At 36.2% G+C, this 21,764-nt stretch overlaps 1 protein-coding gene across 1 annotated transcript in view; it reads left to right on the forward strand.

The window, feature by feature from the left end:
• The window catches only part of CRIM1 (cysteine rich transmembrane BMP regulator 1), a 175,148-nt gene that overhangs the window by 91,893 nt on the left and 61,491 nt on the right, over window positions 1-21,764 (forward strand). Inside the window, exon 5 of the mRNA XM_066546638.1 lies at window positions 13,003-13,124. Within this exon, the coding sequence (XP_066402735.1) occupies window positions 13,003-13,124 (122 nt within the window). The remainder of the gene's footprint in view (window positions 1-13,002; window positions 13,125-21,764) is intronic.

The following is a 21,764-nucleotide window of genomic DNA, read 5'->3' on the forward strand; positions in this document are numbered from 1 at the left end:
ACTCATAACAATGAAAACTCCTTGAGCAATGCCAGGGGAAAAGTGGGGATAGTAAACATCTTGTAAACATAAATTCGTGTTCTTGCACTCAGAGGTTACATTTAGTGTCACAGTGATTTCTAATGCAGTGGTTCAAACAGAACAAAACATACTGATTTGGCATCAACATCAAAATACCAGTTGCTTCAGCTTTCATCAGGCTGTTATGAGACACTTATCTGAAATTTCCAGCAATTATGTTAGGAAAGCTAAATGTTTGGAAAACAGGAAAGCAGCTATTATGTTAGGAAAACTTAGAACAGTCTGTCTCTGGTCTTGGTAAAGATGCTTGCTTTTCCAAGGAGGTTGTTGAACAAAAATGTATTAGAGCTCTTACAGAAAACATTACTGTAGTTTTTTTTAATGTAGGTTTGTGGTCTTCTATTAGAAAGTTGAATGTGTCAATATCAGCTTTACAGAATCTGTTCTCTTCGAATGTTCCCAGTTTTTCCTGTTGTAAATGAAGTTTCTTCAAATTTACAGATTCCTTTAGGAATTTATTTTTAAGTGTAAAAATCTTTATCAAAATCTGTTTTATTTTTTTATCTGTGAAAAATGGAACAGGACAATGATTATAAACTGCTTATATTTTTATTGCTCACATAGTTTTGTGCATGTTTCATAAGATTTTTACATACTATATGGCCTGTTTGGATAGCTTTGCACCTAATATTTTTGGATTATCTGTTTTTTTTTCTTTGTGACTGTTGTCAGAATAATTTGGAAGTTTAGTCTTTATTAGGTCTCTGCTTCTTGCTACTATTTTATACCCGTGCTTCTGTGCTATCATCTGTTACAGATTTGGTAATTTCAAGATTCATTCAGTGCTCTGTTCTCAGAGATATTTCACACACACACACACACACTCACTCCTCCCCCTGCCCTCAGCTATTCTTGGTCAGTCTTTTAATAAAACCAGATAACCAAGAAAACTCCATCGAGAACAGTGATATGTTAGCACTGTGCCAATATGAAAAAGAACAAAACCTAAGTAATTAAATCTGGTTGTCTTGTTATCAGTTCTGAGAAAAATAGTGGGAAAACTGATAGAGGGTTGAATTAAGGATTAAAGGATGTAATTATAGCTAGAAGCAACCAATGTTGCTGCAATCTGATTTGGTCTTCTGAAGATACTAAGCTTGCCTTAAAAACTTGACCATCAGAGTGCCTTCCTTTTCAATTTCTGTCTTCCATCATCGCTAGTCTTTTTTTTTTTAATTGGATTCTAGCTTTAAACAAAACAAACAAATGAAAAACAACTAGGATTTTTTAATTAATATTGTCTCACAGGATTTACTTTATAAAATGGAAATGTATCCCCTTCCCCAAACTACTTACCATTGAAGGACATTTCCCACACCTTCCTCAGATTTTGGGAGGGACCCAGTCTCAGTGAGTCAGCATCATTGTCCTTTAGCTCCTGAGAGGAACTCTTGCAGCATATGCATGCTGGGTTGAATATCTTGCTGATAATGTAGGATGTAGTAGAATTCTTCTGAGAGGGGAGAAGCATCCGGGATTAGTATGTTTACTAAATCCCAGTAGTAAGTTTGCTTCACATGCTTCTTAAAAAAGTTCATGCCATAATTCTTAATATGTTGTAAATTTGAAAAAGTTCAGGAATAATTGATATAAGTTTATCTATCAAAATTTCTAGTACTTTATTTTCTGCCTGAGTCCTAGCTTTAAAAAAAAAACAGTTTCAAGAATGATGTGGTGGGATGAGGAGGAGATAAAGCAATTGTAAGCTAAGCATAGCAGGAGCAGGTAAATTTTATATGCCAAAAAAGTGATTAAAAGCTTTTCACAGATGCAGTCTTGCAAGATTGGAGCCCAAAAGGCTTGGGCTTGATGGATGAGCAAATGAAGACGCCTTGAATTGGACCAATTCACTATCACTTAGTTACAGATAGCTGAATGGCATTACAAATGCAGACCTCTCAGTTGGCTCTAGTAGCATGAAGGAGTAGGATTATATTTGTATTGTTTAGAAGAAAACCTCTGAAAAAATTCTTAAATGAATTAGTCATAGAATTCCTTTTTCCTTGTTTAATAGTCTTTGCCCTGTCATTTTTCCATTCTATGTGGCTAAAATGTCTCAATCTGGGGCTGCTGTGAATGGCAGTGCCACCATTTGGCCTGCAGTATGGTAAAGAAGAAGTGTGCTTGGTCAGCAAACCCAAGTGCTAAGTCTCTGGATGATCAAATTTTGTTTTACATTTTCATCATCTACTCAGCCCCATTGGAGGTTCAGAGGGACAATTAATATGTGCATTAAAGATTTACTTAGAAAACAGCCCAGTTCTTTCCCCCACCCCAAATTTTTAAATATTTTCATTTTTATACAGCTCATGAAAATTAGTAATACCTTGATTTAGTAGGAAATAGTTTTTTAGATAAGTTTAATTTAAGCTATATCTGGATAGAAATGGAATATAACTTGAAACAGAGCTAGAATAGAATTTTCTGTCGTATTTAATTGCCTTTCAATTTATAGCATTGTAGGAAGGAGAGTAAATCTACAAAAATGTACTTCACTTCAAGAATCTTCTTAAGAGAATGCTCTTTTTTATCTGTCCTGTACTAAAATATTTTTAACGTGAATGTGCATTATTTATCAGTTCTAAAGGCGTTAAGGCTAAGTAGCTATCTAGATTAGCAATCTAGCTTTAAAATTTGTGTATACCATTGCTGAATTGGTTTTGCTTTCAAAGGAAGAAATTACCTATTTTATTACTTTTAATCTTTTGTTTCTAATAAAAACTTATGTTGTCTTGAACACAATAGAGATACCACTTGAGAAATTCACCATTAGCAGTTTCACCTGTACTTTTCAGAAAACCTATAGACACATTAAAAGACATGCTGTCTTTTCATGTAAGTGAATTGAAACAAGGGTCCTGTGGCAGATGATTATGCAAAAATCACATCTCTTTAGAGAGCATTTAAATTTATGTAGTATTAGTGTAGTGATAGAGCAAGGGATAATGGTTTTAAACTGAAAGAGGGTAGATTCAAGTTGGATATTAGGAAGAAATTTTTCACCATCAGGGTGGTAAAACACTGGAACAAGTTTCCCAGAGACCAAGTAGATGCCCCTTCCCTGGAAGTGCTCAAGGCCATCTTGGATGGGGCTTTGAGCAGCCTGGTCTAGTGGAAGTTCTCCCTACACATGGCAGCTGTTCTATGATTCCATGATCTTTAATCCTCCTAGATGACTTTGTTCCGTAAGAAATTGCTTTGACTGTACTTTATCTGCTTTTATGGCACTTGGACATGTTGTTATTGTATCATATATTGTGTCCACAACCTGTCACAGCATTAGCAGTGTTGTGTATTTCATGTTACACCAGTGTCTAGGCAACCTAGTGCCAGCAACACATAAATCAGCAAAGATATTTCACGTATCACATATGATATTTCTTTTCATCTCATTCTGTGGCAGCCACCAGAATTATAACTGGGAAGTTTACTGTTGTAAGTTCCCTTTTAAGCTATTACCAAATATATTGGCATTGTATTTGAGAGCACCCATACACAGGTAGTTGGATAATGTTTTTATTCTGGCAGCATCTGTAGAGGTGGCCTCTGAGTCCCTGATTAACTTTGCAGCTATCCCATTTAGTATGAAGGGTATTGTGCACCTGTTCTGTTCATTCTTCTTAGCTTTTTGGTTGTTTCAGATCTTCTCTATGTCGTTCCTTGTGTGTCTCACTTTTGTCTAGATTTTCTGAGGTCTTCCTGTCTTTGGAAGACCTTCATTTCATGAAAATGTTTTGGTGTTCCATACAACATTCACCACTTGGATCCCTTCAACTTTCTTCAGAGGACAGTCATGATTTTCCAGCAAGTGTAACTTTTTCCTCATTTTCCCCTCCCCTGTACCAGTAACCTCTCTTAAACAACTTCTGCTGATATAGCAGTCTCCCTTGTATGTATTTGATCTAGAATTTTTAATCCTTCTCCTCCACTCATCCTATCCTCAAGAATTGGTATCCAAGAGAAAATGGTTGTGGATTCAAGTTTTTACCAGAGGAAGGTTCAGCTGGAACTGGTAAGACCAATCATGGATCCAAGACCTGTATCTTCCTGAGACTTCTATTCAGGGATTGGCTACTGAGCAACCTGGGTAGCTGGATCAAAGGTCTGTTTTAAGGACTCTGCAGAAGCTTTTTTATGCCTTCAGTTCTGTCATCAGCTTCTCAGAAATTCTGGTTTCTAATCCTGGCCAACTTGCTCAGGTTGTTTCTCCTACACTTTAGCTCCAGCAGACCACTTTGCCGTCTCAAGTGTGTCAGTACCGTGGCAGTGCAACACTTGGTGTTTAATTGGAGACTCTGCTCCTTATCAAAGAGGTAGGTTTATATTGAAAGAAAGCTCTACATTGATGACAGCTGAACCCATCCCATGTTCCATTCAGGCAGTAGGCTTTTGTTTAATGGTTGATGAATAGAACACTGCAATCTTTTGGAAGTTTCATAATATCTGGAAAGAGGTGTTTAGGCATTTTCATTCTAGTCTTTAAAATCCTCAGAAGTTAGGAAATGGTGAATATTTTTCACAGGAAAACCATTTTGCTTCATTCAGCTCTGCTGAGATATTCAGTCCTGCTTACAGACTGCACTGTACTGAATATCCACAAAATGCAAGGATAACAGTGATGGTGTGTAACCTTTCTAGGTGACCCATGTTTCATGTCTGTCTTCTCCTGATGTCTTCCAGGAGAGGTAATGAATTGCTGAACTCAAGAGTTCAAGCATTCCCCTTCTTCCCTACTACAGCTGCCTCAGGAATTCCCATGTGTTCTCAGTGTGATGGTAGTTATTGCTGCCTTGGCGTTGAGCCTCACCATGTGGGTTGTTTTGGCCAGCAACCATATTTTCCTGAAGTACAGAAATGAGGAAAAGATGATATGTTGGTTGGTTGTTTCTTTAAAGCCATCTCAGTATAAAACTTGAACAGAAGCTCTTGAAACACGAGGCATTTCTGGAGCCCGATGGCTGACTCCTGAGTGTCAGAGACCTCAGACAAGGAGAGGGGAAACATGAGAACATTTGCAGAAGAAATAGCCTGTAAATCTTTTGCAGAAGAAGCTGTAAGACATTGTAATTACAGAGGTCCCTGCTTGTGTCTTTTATAAGATCAGCGGTTTGTGCCTGTATTATCTGTTAAAAATACACATCTGTGCTCTTCCACCAGGTTCTAGGAAATACTGAATTGGAAAACCTGAAAGACAATGCCACCTAAAGGAAGAAGCACATTTCCCAAGAGCAAAACAAAACAAAAAAAAAAACATTTACACTGAGGGAGGAAGTATCAGTGATAGCTATGCAAGCAGTTTCTTTTTTATGGAAAAATATCTATAGTACTCTAATCTGATTATGTACTGAGTTAATGGTATATTTAGTCCTCCACTGTGAAACTTGGAAAGAAATTTTAAGCCAGATAAATTAAAGTGACTCCTAATTGTATCTACTTTTAGGTGGTGTTTTATGCTTGAAATTAGAATGAGTTGGTAGTGTCTATAGAATTTGGTTTGTTTCCATTCTTTATAAGCAAGCTGGTGTTCGAACTCTTTCAGCTTTTAATAAGCTGGTAGATATAAGCTGGTCTCTCTGTTTCAATTTTTGTTTTCACTTGTTGGTACAATTAGTGTGTACCTTGATCACACTGAGTATTGTTTTTCCTCTTTCTCCTGAGACTTCCCACTGTGTTTTCTGTCATTTATTCTACTTAATCAGCCATTAGCTTGTTTGGAAATTGAATAAGTGATTTAGTTGAGAATAATTTCTTACTTGAACGGGCAAATTTCTGTTTGTATCACAGAGATCAATAATGTCTGACTGTTGCCCTCAGTCTCGCAAGTGCACAGATGTCTAGGGAGACCCACGTACATAATAATGCAATAGAATTATAATTTGGATGTTTGCATTTGAAAAGCAAAGTAGATATGAGAATTCCCCAGCAGTTTCCAATGGTACTTGGAGCAGATGATAATATCAACATTACAGAGGTTGTATGAAGAGTGTGAAGTGGCGTTTCCTCTAGAAAATAGCAGGAAATGTCATGTCAGAATTCAGTAGCCACAAATTCTGCTTCTTTCTTCCTTCTCAAATTATTGAATAATTAAGAAGTGGAACTGAAGGTTGTGGACCATTTTAAAATGAAAAGTGGTTTCTCACTGCTGTTCTTTGAAATGTCATTGGTGAATTTCAGTCTGGTTTCTACAGAAGCGTTACAGTTCTTGCATGTATGGTTTCTACTACACTGAAAGGGTCTCATTAATTGAGTAGAGTTGTTTGGTCTCAAAACCACTTAGATTTTAGAGCAAATTTTGGTCTTCATTTTATTCAAGATCAGGTCAAATGGGGACTCTGGGCAACGTGATGTAGTTGAAGATGTCCCTGGTCATTGCTGGGGTGGGACTGGACTAGACAACTTTTAAAGGTTCCTTTCCAACACAAACCATTTTTTTTTACCTTCTCTAAACTTGTACAGAATTGCCTTCAGGGATTTGAGAAAGGTATTTATAGCATGAATGGCATGGAAAAACTAAACATGAAGTAATTATTAGGATTTCAGGTTTTTTTTCTTGCAAAGAGGAGAAAATGGTCATGAAATTAAATAGTCAACGAAATTAAACAGTAATGAATTTTGGGGAGGTTTTTGGGTTTTTTTGCTTTTTTGTTGGTTTTCAGGTGTTTTTTTCTTTGCTTATGGCAAAGCCATCTCTGATGGCTTAGTTGTAGAGAAATATGTCATTCAGGAGTAAGAAAATTTGGGGTTACAGGAATATGGAAGTTTATGAATTACTTATAAAACTATCATCTGTAAGTAATTTTTTGCCCAGAAGTCCTCAGGAATTGTGTTTTATTTGTAAGAGGATGAGATATTTATAATTCCTCATTAAACAGTAGTTGAATAAGAAGAGAAATAGCTTTTCATAGTATCAGAAAACTGAAATCTTAACTAGTACCTTATTTTTAGATTTGAAGGGTGAAGCTGATAAACCTAAAAAAAGAGTACCTGAGGTACACAGTGGTAAAAACCATAGATTCCATCAACAGAAAAAAGCACCTGCTGCTATGGCAAAATGTGAGAAAAATACAGGGTTGAACTAGTTTATGTTGTATTTTATTTCCTCTACTGATGAAGTCAATACATATATTTGTGTACTTGAAAAAAATCAGGACACTTGAAAAGTCAGTGTGTTTGGTCACTGGTTGTATGCCTGCTGCACCTCTGGCATCACTCTTTTGTGTCTATCCTCTTCTTCTGTCTCGGCCCTCAGGGAAACAGAGGAGTTGATTTATATTGGTCAAAGGATGAAAGGAAGTTTTTTAGTCAGATGAACTCTTTAGATCCTAATCAGCTTTGGAATCAACTTGATGTGAATGCCAATTTTTATGACAACTTCCCTTGCTTAGCATCTGTTTGCTATCTCCTAATGCTAATAATATGCAAAAGATGCGCAAAAATTGTTCCCTTTCATGGTATCTTTAATTAAAAGCTAGATAGTTGACTTTTTTAATATTTAAAAGCTCTCTGTGTATAGAGTTTACTATACTCATGGAAAAATTCACTGTTATGTTGGGTGTCTCTAACAATATCTGGATTTTAAAAAGGAATTCTTGCTTGGGAGGACACTAACTTTGATTTCCCAACAAGTAAACCCCCTGAAAAATTAAAATAGGAAGAACTTCCATATGAGTCTTTTTATATAGCAGTGATGTAAAACTTCTGAGCATTAGCAAACAGTCTCATAGTAAGTGTTATATGCAGCTTCCACAATTTTTGTCATCTCTCTTTAGAGGTTTATTATTGATCTTTGAAATAAAATACTGAAAGATTTCCATGAAAAGAAAAATTATTTTCTATACTGATTTTCTGAATACTATCTTTAAAACCAAATATTCATGAAATAGTGATACTGAATTTTTGAGCAAAAACTCTCCAGTCTGTCTGACTTGGGAAAATTCTAGTTGAAATTCATGTATGGTGGTGTCCCAATGGCTTTGGTTTTTCCTGCAGTGCAGGCAGTGGCTTTGTCCTCTCTGCTTAACTCACCTTGTGGATTCAGGTGTGAATAACATGGAAATAATTCTTCCATCATTTCATGTCAATATTTAATTTTGCTGTATCATCATCACTTATATCATGTGCTTGATGGTAGCCGGAGTCTTGGAATTAAACTTTCCTTTGCCACTGTCAAGCTTTGATAATGCTCTTCTGAAAATTCCTCATTTCACTGTATCCTTAAGTGCTTATATCATTACCACATCTGTGCAAGTTTTATTTACTAATATAAGTGTTAATAATGCTAATGCAAATTGTACTAGATTGCTGCAAGGGGGGGAAAAAAAAAGGTCTGTGATAAAATCTCCACAGGAATGTAATGTATGTTTCAGGAATGCTTTTCTCTAGTCTCAATGCTTTAGACTTTAATTTTGTTTTGATCCTCAAAATAAATATCTCTCTTGTCAATACACCCCTGCTTCAACCCTCCCATTCACTGATACTAAATCTTTTTTTCCAGGATGCCTGTTCTTATTTTCATAGCCATTATGTCTTGTGCCTGGAGAACTCTTTTGATCCTACCATCAAAACAGCTTTTCTGAGGCTAAGCAAGCCCTTCTCTCTTTAAATCTGTTGAATAACAGAAGTAAATGAACCAAGATAATTGGATTTGAAGTAAAAGTTGTCATTTACAAGTATTCAATTTGAAATTTTTTTTATCTTCTACCTTTTCCTTTTTGCACTTTTGGGGACATAAAGAAAAGGGCTAAGCAATTATATTAAAAAAAAACCCCAAACAACAAAAATCAAACCAAAACAACCCCACCACCAACACACCTCAAACATAAACTAAACTAAGCTTACTTATCTTCTGAAGAACTTTAAAAACTGATTTTAAAAATCAGGCCATTTATATTACTGAAGGACTCACCTTCCTCAATCTATAAAGCATTGGTTGACGGTACATCATCTCATTTCTGCTTCTTTATATACTGAAATTTGCCTTGCTCAGTTTTTGAAATTTATATGATTACTGTTGTTGGGTGGGTTTTTCTTGGGGTGGTGATTTTTTGGTGTTGGGTTGGGGTTTTTTGGTTTTTTGGGTTTTTTTTAGCCTGAAGAACTGTAGATAATTCCATTTATCAGTCATGTTGATTTTATATTTGCAAAATTTTAGTGCAGCAAGCCTCTTCCTCAGGATTCCTGGTTCCTTCCAGGCCATGCCACCACCCTCTCAGGTGCCATAAAGGCTCTTACATTGCTGTTTGATTCTTCTGATGTCTTTCTGGGTCCTCTTGTAAAGTAATGTTGTACCCTGGTACAGGACTGTTCTTCCTTGTTAAAAGGACATGTTCTTGGTTTGACTTGAGTGCTGTTATGGTAATAACATGCCAAGGGGCTTGTTTCCTTTAGCCTTTGCTAATAAGGTGTGTCAGGGGCAGACACTGGGTGCCAACTTCCTGGTACCTCAAGTACTGCCCTCCCTTTAATGCCAGAACTCTTGGATGGCACAATGCCATCTGAAGTTGCAGTGGTGTCACTGCAGGCCATGTGCGGGGAGAAGGTGCCCCACAGGGCAGGCTTCTCTTGGGGCAGGTTTCCTTGTAGCAGCTTCTGCTGGGACTGCTTTCCTTGGGCAAGCTGCAGTTATGGGGGCAGCAGCTCAGGACCAGCCTGGTGCCTTACTGAGCAGTCTGAACGGCTGAATTTTAGAGAAATTAGCCTGAGAGGGACCATGGCCACTGTCAACAGGCTTAACTCAAACTGACCTGCTGAACTTCCTCAAACCTAATGTTCCATTACTGAGGGTAAGATATACACAGGTGGATAGCAGCCTGTGGCAGAGCACAGACCTGGGCTGCTCCATCCATCCCTCCACTCCAAAAGGCACTTCAGAAAAATCTAGTTCTATAAAGCTCATCTTGCTCTCTTGCTGAGAATGGGATCACTTATTCCCGATTTCCAGATGTTGTTTTGGCAGCGTGACAGCCATGCTCAGCTACCAGAGTTCCTTGGGTTTCTTTCTGACAGACTTCTGTCTTCAAAACAATGTTTTCCATGCTAATAGCCTGGACAATGGTCAAAGGTTTTCCTAGCAGAGCTGGCTGAAAAGAATGAAGCCTATTTAAAGTCCATCTGAGATAATTTTCTACTTTGACATTCTCTTATGCATGGATTATGTTTTAACCAAATGGGAGGTCAATTTATAAAATTTTGGAGTGTTGAGGTTTTGTTTGCTTGCACTGTGCATATATGAAACTTTCATTACTCTAAATCAGAGGGAGTCTCTTCTGGAGAAAAAAAAATGTTGGCTCTCACCAATCTTTTAAATATTTCTTTCATCCCTTTTTGTGGAAGATTGTCCTATCTTAAGTTATTTAAAGTGGTGATTCATAGTTAGTTGTGGTTTAGTTTTGTATTTTGGTTCTTGTTTGGGTTTTTTTTGAGCTTGAGTTGACTGCGAAAAAATGAGAGCTTGAGTTGACTGGGAAAAATGAGCAGGAAAGTACAAGTTTTTAATCTAATAATTTAATATTGCAATTCTATGAGTTAGAAGGAATATGAGACAAAAACAAAGATGATATTTCTGAGAAAGCTTGTTGTGAAGGCAGTTGTACTAAGAGTGGTAATTTCAGCTCATGAAACTTGGAAAATCAAGATCGACAACTATTATCTGAATGTGTTCTATTTTCTCTAAATTTTCAGGAAGTTTGATTTACCTGTTTTCCCAGAGGAAAATGGAAATCATCATGAGGATGTTTAATACAGGGCTATTGAAATGAAACTTCAATTTTTGTTTGGGCTTTTAATACCACTTACAGATTGTGTCTGCACTTTTTTCTGTCATATATGTTTTAAAAGATTTTTTTTTCTTTTTCATTAGTAACATGTAGGTAGCTATTTCTGGGTTTCATTCTTCTCAGAAAGCAAAAACATCTTTCAAAACAGTCTGCTATGTGGAATGTCCTGGTTTTGCATGGGAGGTACCCACGACCCATGCAAAATCAGGACATTGGGTTAAGGTACAAATTCCATGAACCTGACAGTGCTAATTTTTCTTTTTCATTGATTAGTAGAGGTCATATTTTTTCTCCCCCCCCACCACCATCTTCCTGTACTATTGGGACAGCAAAAGTGAGAGATATTAGTAATTCTGTAAAATTATTTACAGTCATCTTAAAGGGAAACTGCTGTCACAAATCCTTTGGATTTTTTGATCACATGAGTAGAAGCCAGAATGCCTTTTCTTCCTTCTACATCTCTGATGGCAAACAACACATGGTAAAGAAAATAATTAGGTTCACTCTGTCTTTGTATTTACAAATAAGTTGAGAAGAAAATGTCACAAGAAAAGATGTGATAAATAAAACTTTGATTTTTGTACTCTTACTTTTTTGTTTACTCCATTGTCCTTTACTCTGATGGGAAGCATAGTATTATTAAAAAACAAACAAAAAACCAACCAAACAAACAAAAAAACCCAAGCAAAGCAAACCAACAAAAAGAAAAAGAACACCAAACCTTCAAAGGCCTGCTTTAAATCTGTTGCTATACTGTAGCATATATGTGCACATAAAGTTATCTTGATGTATTTAGCATTATTTGTGAAACTGACTTTATCTCTTTACAGTAACATGCTTCTGTAATGCAGTATTTTAAAAATCCTTTTCAAATAGTTTAATAAAGGTTCTGTGAGGTTCCTTGACTTAACTTGTATTTCTTGCAAATTTTATTTTGAGTAGTACCTTACACTGGAGAACATAACAATTTTATCTAACACTGATGAGGTTAAAGGGAGAGATATTAAAAACCTCTCTGTTGAGAGGTGGTTCTTCCTCATTCATTGGATGCTGATCTGAGATGAAATGGCTGTTGGGCAGTTAAGGAGACATGCACAGCACAGAAGAACCAAACTTCTTGCTTTTTGAGCATAAAGAATAAGAAATGCAGTAAGGGCTGATGCCACTTCTTGTTGTTTAATGTGGAGGTTATCTTGGGATACTTAAAATATTTGAAATGTTTATTAACAAGTAGAGTTTTTATTTCTTTAACTCATAATTACAGGATCTTCTATTTCTTAAGCAGGAATCTTAAGCAGAATTATATAAGCAGGAATCATTGCTGCTTATCCTTAAAATGTGCTCATTGTTCAGGGCAAGAACTCTGTTAAATGTAAACTTATCAAAAGTCTTAAGTGTTTGACTTTTAAACTGTTATGTTAATCATAAAGCAAAGAATCTGGAAGCAAACATGACTATTGTTTCTCTACATTTTATATCTCCCAGTTCATTAGGCTCTTTTCTTAAACAAGCAAATAAATACTACTTACATGGAGAAAGCAGTCCTTTTAGAATGATCCAAAACTAACCACAGTGTTTAATATACCCAGCTTCCCACATTATTTGGCGTCACACGTAATTGGTTTCACCTTCTGCAAGCTGCATCACCATCAATACCAAAAGAGAACTTCCAATTATTTTCATTCAGCTTAGATTTAATGATTCCAGTCTTCCTTTCTCTTTAATTTTTCCCAAGATTACACTGGAAAAATATGGTTTCCTAATGAGAGAACACCCTTCTGAAGAAGGGTGCAATTTCTGTTATTAGTGTTTCATCAATTTTGATTATTCAAGACAGAATTGGAGGAGAAGCCTTATTTTGCAAGTCTGGAGAGCACAATTATTACAGTTTTCAAATTTTTACACAGAGCAGAAGAGCACCATTGGTGTTGCACACTGCCACCTTTTTGTTTGCTTGACAGCCAACAGAGTTTGGATGGTTAAGAAGAGCCCTTCAGGTTGATAAAACATCTTGGTTGTTGAGTTAATAAAAGATGATTCTAAGACATGAACATGCCAAAGCTCTGACTTTGTTTTTCTCTTGCTTATTCCTTCACCTTGTACGTGGTTTATTTACAGGTGTTTCCTTGCTGTTCTTTGGTTTCAGATGCGAGTGTCTCACTGGTCTCTGTGGTTTCCCGATGTGCGAGGCGGGCTCTGTGCCCCAGATCGTCTCGCGTGGAGACGGGACGCCTGGCAAGTGCTGTGATGTCTTTGAATGTGTCAACGGTATGTGAAACTTTCCCAAGCACCTCTACAGGAGGGGTTTTTGTCTCTCTGGGGGACGCTGGGCATTTGTTTATTCTTATGTTGTCAAGGTCTAAGATAATTAATTTTCTTAAATTTCATTCAGTAAGAAGGAAGTGGAAGTTTAGGTGAAGATACTGATGTGGGAAACTGTAATTTTGAAGTTGTCACACTGCTTTATTTTCTGAAGCACTTTTCTCTGTGACTCAGGGATTATAGTTCTAGCAAGACTCCCTCACTGCATGTCTTTCATATAGTCTTTTGCCAGTAGCAAACACTAGAGGCATTCTAGAAAAGTGAAATTTTTGTTAACATCACAGCTGCTTGTGGTGTTAGTGAAGGCATGCTGTTTAGACTATGGGGCTTGCTTTAAGAATCAAATGCAATGTAATTTTTAACACACTTGTACAAGTTTTAGAAATTATAAGACAGTGTAGGAATATATTTATCATTCTTTGCTTCCCAATCCAAATGCTAAGAAAATACTTAAAAACCTTAAATCTTTCATGCAAGTGACTCTTATCTAAGGACTGTTCTATATACAGAGCTGTATATAAATATGCTGTGTATATGGTGAATTGTGAAGAAATTATATTTGACTATTGATAAGGGGGAAAATACTCTTGAAGGATTGCATAATAATTTCTGACCCTTAAAAATTACAAGCTGTTGCAGTATTTATTAATTAATATTTATCCACCAATATTTGATCTTGTATAATGGTATGTATATCGAATGTTTGAAACAGCCTTTATTTTACAATTGTCACTGCAAATGAGGACCGAGAGAGAGATTTCTCCAGGAGGTCTGTGTTATTTACACATAGCAATATTTTAAATACACAAATGCTGATTGAAAAATAATAGTACATATAGTGAGATATTATATATAAAAATTAAGTTTTCCCATATGAATAAAAGAATTTCTGCCATGAAGAGTCACAGATTCCTTAGCTTTTAGAGTAATTCTTTCACTACTTGGGTAAAATTATATAAATGCAACTTATCTACTTTTTGTTTATGTATACTAAAGGAATACTCATCTTTCTTTGTTTCATATTTGTTTCATTCTGCTAGAGTATCATTTCTGAATCTGATTTACCTGTGTGAGACACCTGAATGCAATGTTTAATTCAGGATTTACTTTAGTAGTTTGAGCAAGAAATAGATCCAATTGCTGATAGGCTGTCACAAAGGTACAAACCACCATGCTAATTACTTCTCTTCAGCCTGCATGTTATTTGTGGATACTGCTGACTAAACTGTTGCAGTCTATGTAGTGCAGCAGGTGTGAGATGGAGCTGTTTAAGTTTCCCACTTTTTTTGTGGCATCTTCATGTCCTATTTCCAAGTAGAAGTTAGACTAATTTTCTATTGGTAACAGTGAATTTGGACTGTCTTTAGCACTGTTGCCCTGGGCATCACTGCCTTATTGTGCACTGTAGCTCACTCCAAAGATCCAAGCTGCTTTTGGATCAAGATTCCTTTTTATCTCTCAGGCTTTCTATACTTTAGTAGCCTATGATACAGAGCAAATTGGAAGAAGAAATAGAAGATTCTGAAGGGAAGGTGGTGCTAGAGAGGGAAGCAGAAAGGGCAGATTGGAGAAAAATTAAGGTTTTTATGTTTTTCTTATATATATCCTTAAAAGTAATTTTTAATATATTCCAGGCCAGTATCAAAATTATCTTTAATAAGTTCCTCTTTCAAAAAAAGAAAATAATCCTGAGAAAACTGGTCAGAAAAGTTAAATACTTTTTTTAGAAAATCACATTTGTCGTTATGTTACTTGGTGCTACAATCAAATTTTATAAACTAATGCTGTATGACGTGATTTTAAAGCACTCCAAGCAATCCTCCAGGTGCAGTTATTAATGATGCTCCATTTTGGAAAGAAGAAATAGTTATAAACCTGAAGATGATTGATATTTTTCATAACAATCTGTGAGCAATTGTGAAACTACTCATGACTGTGTGACATTTGTATTTTTTGGTGTATCATTGGTAGAGAAGACAGAATAGTCATAGAAAATAATCTGTATTGCTTTATAATTCGGGGTTTTTTCAAATGCATTTCAGCATTTTTTTTCAGGGACAACTACTACAAATAAGCCCTCTGCAACCTCTAAATTCCTAGGAAACTAATTCTGACAAGAACTTCTAGATTCATGTTTAATGCAATGACAAGCTGGTACATGTGTTTGTATGTGTTCAATAAATCCCTACCATTACTTTTGTCAGTTTTAGATGAAGAGGAGGGGGGAAGGTTCTCAATGAAACTGACAGTGGAATTCAATATTCAGTTCTGGTTTTTTTGCAGTATTTTGAAATACTAACAAGTGCGGAGGAGATACAATTGATATCAGTAACAGATGGAGAAAATATCTTTCAGTGATAGGCTTAGATCAATTTCTTTGCTTCATTAAAAAATTGCCTTCAAAGCAAGAAGATTCAAATCTGTAAGATCTGGGACAAGCTGTTCTCAGTAGTGAGGGTGGCTAGCTGTTGGCACAAACTCCTGGGAGGATGCTTAATTCCTTATCTTCATCCTTTCCAATTAGGATTAGATGCCTTTTAAAAGCATTTGTTTTAATCAAATGCAATTTAATGAGTTTATAGATGGAAAGTGGGGAAGTTGTATAATCAGCATTACCAACAAGTTTTGTTAGTTACTTCTGTGTTTGAAAACCTCTGAAAACAAGCAAGAGGATGGAATAAAAAAGAAATGTGCATACTCACATTAGTATGGTTTTCCTGCTATTGTAATATCTATAGAATTAAATAATTAAAATAATTAAGTAATTCCTTTGGCCAGAGGGGGGGAGGGAGCAGTCAGGAAGAATGCTGATCATCATTACCTTAAAATAAGGGTATCCATTACAAATTACTGTATGTAGACTGCAAAATTCCAATTTTTATATTTAGGTAGCCCTAATTATGGTTAGAGTGTTAAAACAGGCAGGACTTCTGCAATATTTCTTGCAATTTTGTGCTAATAATTGCAATATTTATTTAAAAATTGCAATTTTGTGATAGATGCAGAATTGCATGTTCACAGTATGGGTAGGCTGGCTTTACTGTGTGGGAAGGAGATCTACTATAGCTGTAGAATAACAGCAGCCAATGTTGAGGAGATAGTTAATAATGGATGCAAAATACATGTCATGGAGAGACTCTACAGTATGTTCTCTTTGTTGTTTGTCAACAGTTTGGGGACAAATCAGTTATTCTTTTGCATGTGTTTTTCCTGGATTTAATATAAAACTGATGTAGAAGCTCTACTATATATATGTAGATTTTGTGTGGTAATCTTTGTTCCTGATACACACTGTCTCAAACTAGCTTTTGGTTCGTCTTTCTAAGAAAAGCATATTAATCTGTGGCAAAATAAGCTTCTGCAGTAATTACTACTTTTGCAGATTGTAATGGAGGTGTTATTTGATCATAAATACAGCATTAAGTCAATACACTGGTCTTTATGTTCCTGCTTCAGATTTGTATTGGGTGTGTCCGTATGTTTTACATCATATGCAATCTGCTGCTTCCCACAGTTTATTCTATAATTATATAGACATTATAAATCCCCAAAATAACATTTATTCCTGCTTAGAAAATGATCCTTTCATTTAATTGGAGCTTTTTGTTAAGTAGCTATTGTCTGTAACTGTCCAATCTTTGCATAGGTCAAACTTTTTTGGGGATTTTTTAATACCAAAAAAAAATTATAAAGTCCTGAGAACAACTTTCTTATTGGTGAGAAGAAAAAAACTACATTGCAGATAGATTACAATAGTTCTGTGTGATATTTTAAACATCATGAATGTATGCAGATATCAGAGTATTTCTCATAAAACTGTTACTCAACTAGAGACATAAAGTTGTGCTTTTTAAAGCACTGCTATATTTAAGTTTTCACTATTACAGTTAATGGTTACCATCATTAGAATGTGATTCTTGTTCCAAAGGTCAGTCAATTGAAAAGGTCAATTTTAAGGCATGCATTGATTCCTTCATTTTGAAGGGAAGCATCTTTGTAAGGAAAATCATTCTGTATTGTTAAATGGTGGTAGGAAGGAATCCAAAGTTCTCTTTTGACATGATCAAGTTCGTTTGTCATGATTTATCTAGGGTGAGTATTTGAGCCATCCCTGAGCGTACCCTGCGTGGTCCTTGGATGTCAAAATGACAGCTCAGACAACAATGACGGCTGAAACATGTTATTTCTTTATGCTCCTTTTTCCTTGTCAGGAAAAAGGTCTTTACTGTTTAATTTTTAACTTAAACCTTGCAACTCTATGGAACTATTGGCAGTGATTTAAAATGCAGTAGTGATATGATTTTGTCAGTCATCTGTGCCTAGATGGCTGGCTGGCTGTTTCTCCTAATCATATATTCTTGATGACCATCAGTGCAAGCCCTAGTTCGTGCATGTAACACAATTCTAGTCTCTCTGAAGGAGACAGAAGTATGAATTTCTAAATTTAAATCTCTGGCTGCCATAAAATAGTATCACTAGAGGTATAACTGAATGCCAACTGAATACATCACTGCTTATTGCATATGGGAATCAGAGATTTGCACAGTGCTGTTCAGTAGTAAAGTTTTCAGGGAAGAGAAGACTACATCCATAGTCAAATGTACTCATTTCAGAGAAGTGTGAAGTCGATATAAAGGAAATAAGGCAACATGGGAACTCTATAGCAAATAATTTCATCTTACTGTATGAAACTGAACAAAGAGGTTTTATCTGTTCTGTGGTTCTACTGCCCTGTTTCAGGGAAAGTGAGAGTAAGTTATTGCTTTGTTTAAAGGCAGACTACACCGTGAAGTTTCCCCACTTGCACTTACCTGAAAACTGCTCATCATCTAGAGAATACTAGATAGTATGTGATACTTATTTGGGGAGAATTGAGTGAGAGATTCCCAAGATATGTAGTCTTCCAAAAAATCCTGTATTTTACAGAAGCTAGTTTCTTCTGATCCATACAAAATATATTATTTACCAGGACTTCTGTCTGCTAATCCTGGTGTTCTGCTTTTACTCATGGGGAACTTGTAAGGAAAGAAAATTGATTCTGCATTCAATTACAAGCATCAACAAGTGAGTCTAAAGAGATTAAAAGCTGCATGTGCAGCAAGAGTTCAAGTGCTTGGAAACAAGAGTGAGTATCCAAACTTGCCTGTTCTCTAATTAGGTATTGATGCATAGATCTCTTGAATGTAAGTTGCACTTAAAGCACATACTGACTGTGAGCTGTGCCTTAGAAATTTGAGAGAGCAATTACCAGGCATCCTGCAGCTGTTGCTTTCTGTCAGTCAGAGCTTTCACTTCTCAATAAGTTTCCTTGAAAACAACTGCTACTTCAAAAAATATTGTTGATTGCTTTGTGAAATATGGTGCATTATGTGTGTGAGTGGTCCTCATCAATGTGTCAGCATGGTTCAAGGTCAAGGGGACCACGCTGCTTTCTGCCACGGCCATGTGTGAGCTGTGATTTTAGAGTCCAGCTCTGCCAAGGATGGCTGTGGAGTCCCAATCCATTTTCCCTGGGAGCTGAGGTGTGGGCTTTCATTGCCCTATCCATTGAAAGTGGGACTACCTGATGGATGCACGAAAATAACTGGCATTGATCCTGGGAAGATCAAATCACACCTTCCCCAGGACTTAAAACGTTGATCCTTTCTATTCTGCTGGTTTAGGCTGTACTGATAATTCAATTGTGGTACAGAAGTGATCTCCTACATAAGTAAGATTACTTGATGTGACTCATAATCAGTATTTTATAACTGTTTCTGTGATTTTATTTTTCCTCATTTGAGAAGATAAAGGAGGCATTTCTTTTTACTCTGTGCCTTCTGGCTATTTTCACATTTGCATCTCTATACAGTGGTACTGCATTAGAGGAGAGATTAAAAATCCTCTTTAATTACACTTCTTGTCACCTGTTGGTGCACTTGCTCTTCACAGCAATTGCAGATCCATTATTAATCTCATGGTGCAGAAAAGGATAAAGGTCATTCCACTATTTCTAAAAGGAAATAACAATGGCCTGTTTCTAAAGGGAGCATCAATGAGTACTGAAAGGATTTGATGGGGAATATAGGGTCAGCAAGGAAAATATTCACCTTAGAAGGAGGAATGAAGTCCAAATACCTCACAGACACCATGGAGTTCCCATTATTTATTGCATTAATTTTGGCAGTCTTTATTGCACTTTCATTAAACTTACTTTGTGTGTGCTCTAAAGAAATAAGGATTTGACCAAGGTAATAGTCTATTTTGGAGCAGAGAACTAAACAGTGCTAATACTAATTGAACAGTACTGCATATTTCTCTTTGGCCATCCAAAACCACAGATTTTTGTGGTGGACTTCAAATAGGCAGCTGCTTAAAAAATTAAATGCAAAATGCATCTTGTGAGATGAAAAAGATAACAAATTGTTTGGTACGTAATAAGGTTAACGTTAAAGGAGGACAATCTGATACCAAAAAGGTAGAGAGATTTAGTTGTTGTGGGCTGAGGTTTGGTTTTGAGGTTTATTGTTTTTACTTCAGTCAGAACATCTGAAAGGTATTTGAAAATCATGGCTAATCACAGCTGGATGAGAATTTGGTCTAGTATAATGAAAAAGTTGGTGAGTCTGCCAAACCAAGTCAAATGTTTTAGATCCTCTGAACCTGTATTATACTTGCCCTAGTCAAATTGGGAAAGTGTGTGAAACAGTGCAGGTCATTACCAGTTACATTTAAAACAAGAGGGAAAAGGAAAACACAGAAAACTGAAGGCCAGGCAACCCAAAATTCCTGGTAAAAACTAGTCTGTAGATAAATAGATAAAAGAGACAGGGTAGGGATTGTCAGGACAGCAGCTGGATGTGAAACCAGACTCAAAACTCTTGAGTGGTTCACTAGGAGCAGGAGGGTTTTCCAATGGGAAGTAGAGACTGAATTTTAAAAACAAATTTATTTTTTTAAATAAAAAGGACAAAATCTATTTCATTTATTTATTGTTGGTTAATGAAACACAAGATGCTGTATAGACTGTGAAATAATATGGCATATACAAAAAAGATTAGATGCCGAATGGTGCAGTTCTGCCTGGTTTAAAAGTTTAAAAAAAAATTAAGTATATACTTCTAGTGTTTACTTTGGTGAAATAGTAATGGTTTTTTGCCAAAGTGAATTGTCTTGGTAGACTAATATCTTCAGTAATGTTCTGGCTCAAATACTGCTGGATTTTTAAACTTGGATGAAGTTGCCAATACTTTGGAGATAAGGTTAGAATTCAGTATTTTTCTCAAAGCATGGAAGACATGACTAGACCTGTTAGAATGCCAGACCACAGCCCTGTGTTACAGGTTTGGAGATTTTTTTTTTTCTCCCCCTGCAATTTTTAATTTCTCTCATGCACTAGAGGCTTCTCATAAGTGTCCTGGCAATGCATGATTGGCTGTGCCAGTACCCAATATTGGTACTGTTTCAGATGTCTGTGCCCTATTGACATGCCTATGGCTAACCTGATGACAACATGTATTTTTTCCTCTGATGGACTGACAGAGACCACTGGGATTTAAACACATTCCTCTGTTATGAAGAACATGTATTGCTTCCAAGGATTGTTTCACAATTTCATCAAGAAAATCTGTCACTGTTTTCGAGCATAGCCACCACCCTCTGTGGCCCCAGCTCCTCCTTTGTTGTCCTGGTATTTTCCAGTAGTAGGACTGCAGGGTGTTAAAAAGCAGCACTGCTTAATTTCTAGGAGCTAAGAGAAAGAAAGGGGATAGCCTTGTAGAAAATCACAGAACCAATCAAACACTAAAACACATGACCTGATGGAGAAAAATTAAAATTTAAAGAAAGGCATACAATTTATTTGTAAGAGAGGATGTAGGCAAGGGCACCCTGAGGTGTCCTGAGGATGACTCCTCTTAGCAAGAAATTTGTATACTGGAGGATGGAAAAAAAATGTAGGACATGAGACCTTGAAGATGAGAAATGTAATGAAGCTTAGGGGATGCTTCCTTTCCATTTCTTTGTTGTTTCTGTCTAACCTGAATTACCCCTTCCATGATTTTTGCTGTGTTATAGTCAATCACACTGTGGAATTGTTTAATAGGTAGGTTGCATTTCCTCTATTACTGGTGGTTTTAAAGAAAATATTAAGACAGGGATGTATAAGGTAGAGCTGAATTTGGGTTTTCTCAGCATCCCAAGTATCTTTTAATTTCTTTTACAGTCTGCAGTTGCCACAAAATAGTATTTCATTCCTTTAAGCCGTGAAAATATTTTTAAGTAATTGTATAAATAAATGCCTTCATTTACAAATAATAGTTTCAGTTTTATTTTAATACTTGTTTCTCTGTTTCTGGTTCACCTTTTTAGAATATGCACAACCAAAAGGCTTTCAGAACAGTTCTGTAATTCTGTTAATAGGGAATATGCTGCAATATAATGTACTGCAGTAATAAGGAACATGCTGCTTAGGGAAACTAAGCAGTGCAACCTGAAGGGTAAGAATCCAAATAGTTTTTTCTACCTAGCTTGTTTTTATATGCTTGCAAGGAAGCAACAGCATACAGTTGCCTTATAACATCATTATGGGCCAATCCCAATGACATG

Source organism: Molothrus aeneus, chromosome 3 (genome assembly GCF_037042795.1).
Source record: "Molothrus aeneus isolate 106 chromosome 3, BPBGC_Maene_1.0, whole genome shotgun sequence".
NCBI lineage: Eukaryota > Metazoa > Chordata > Aves > Passeriformes > Icteridae > Molothrus > Molothrus aeneus.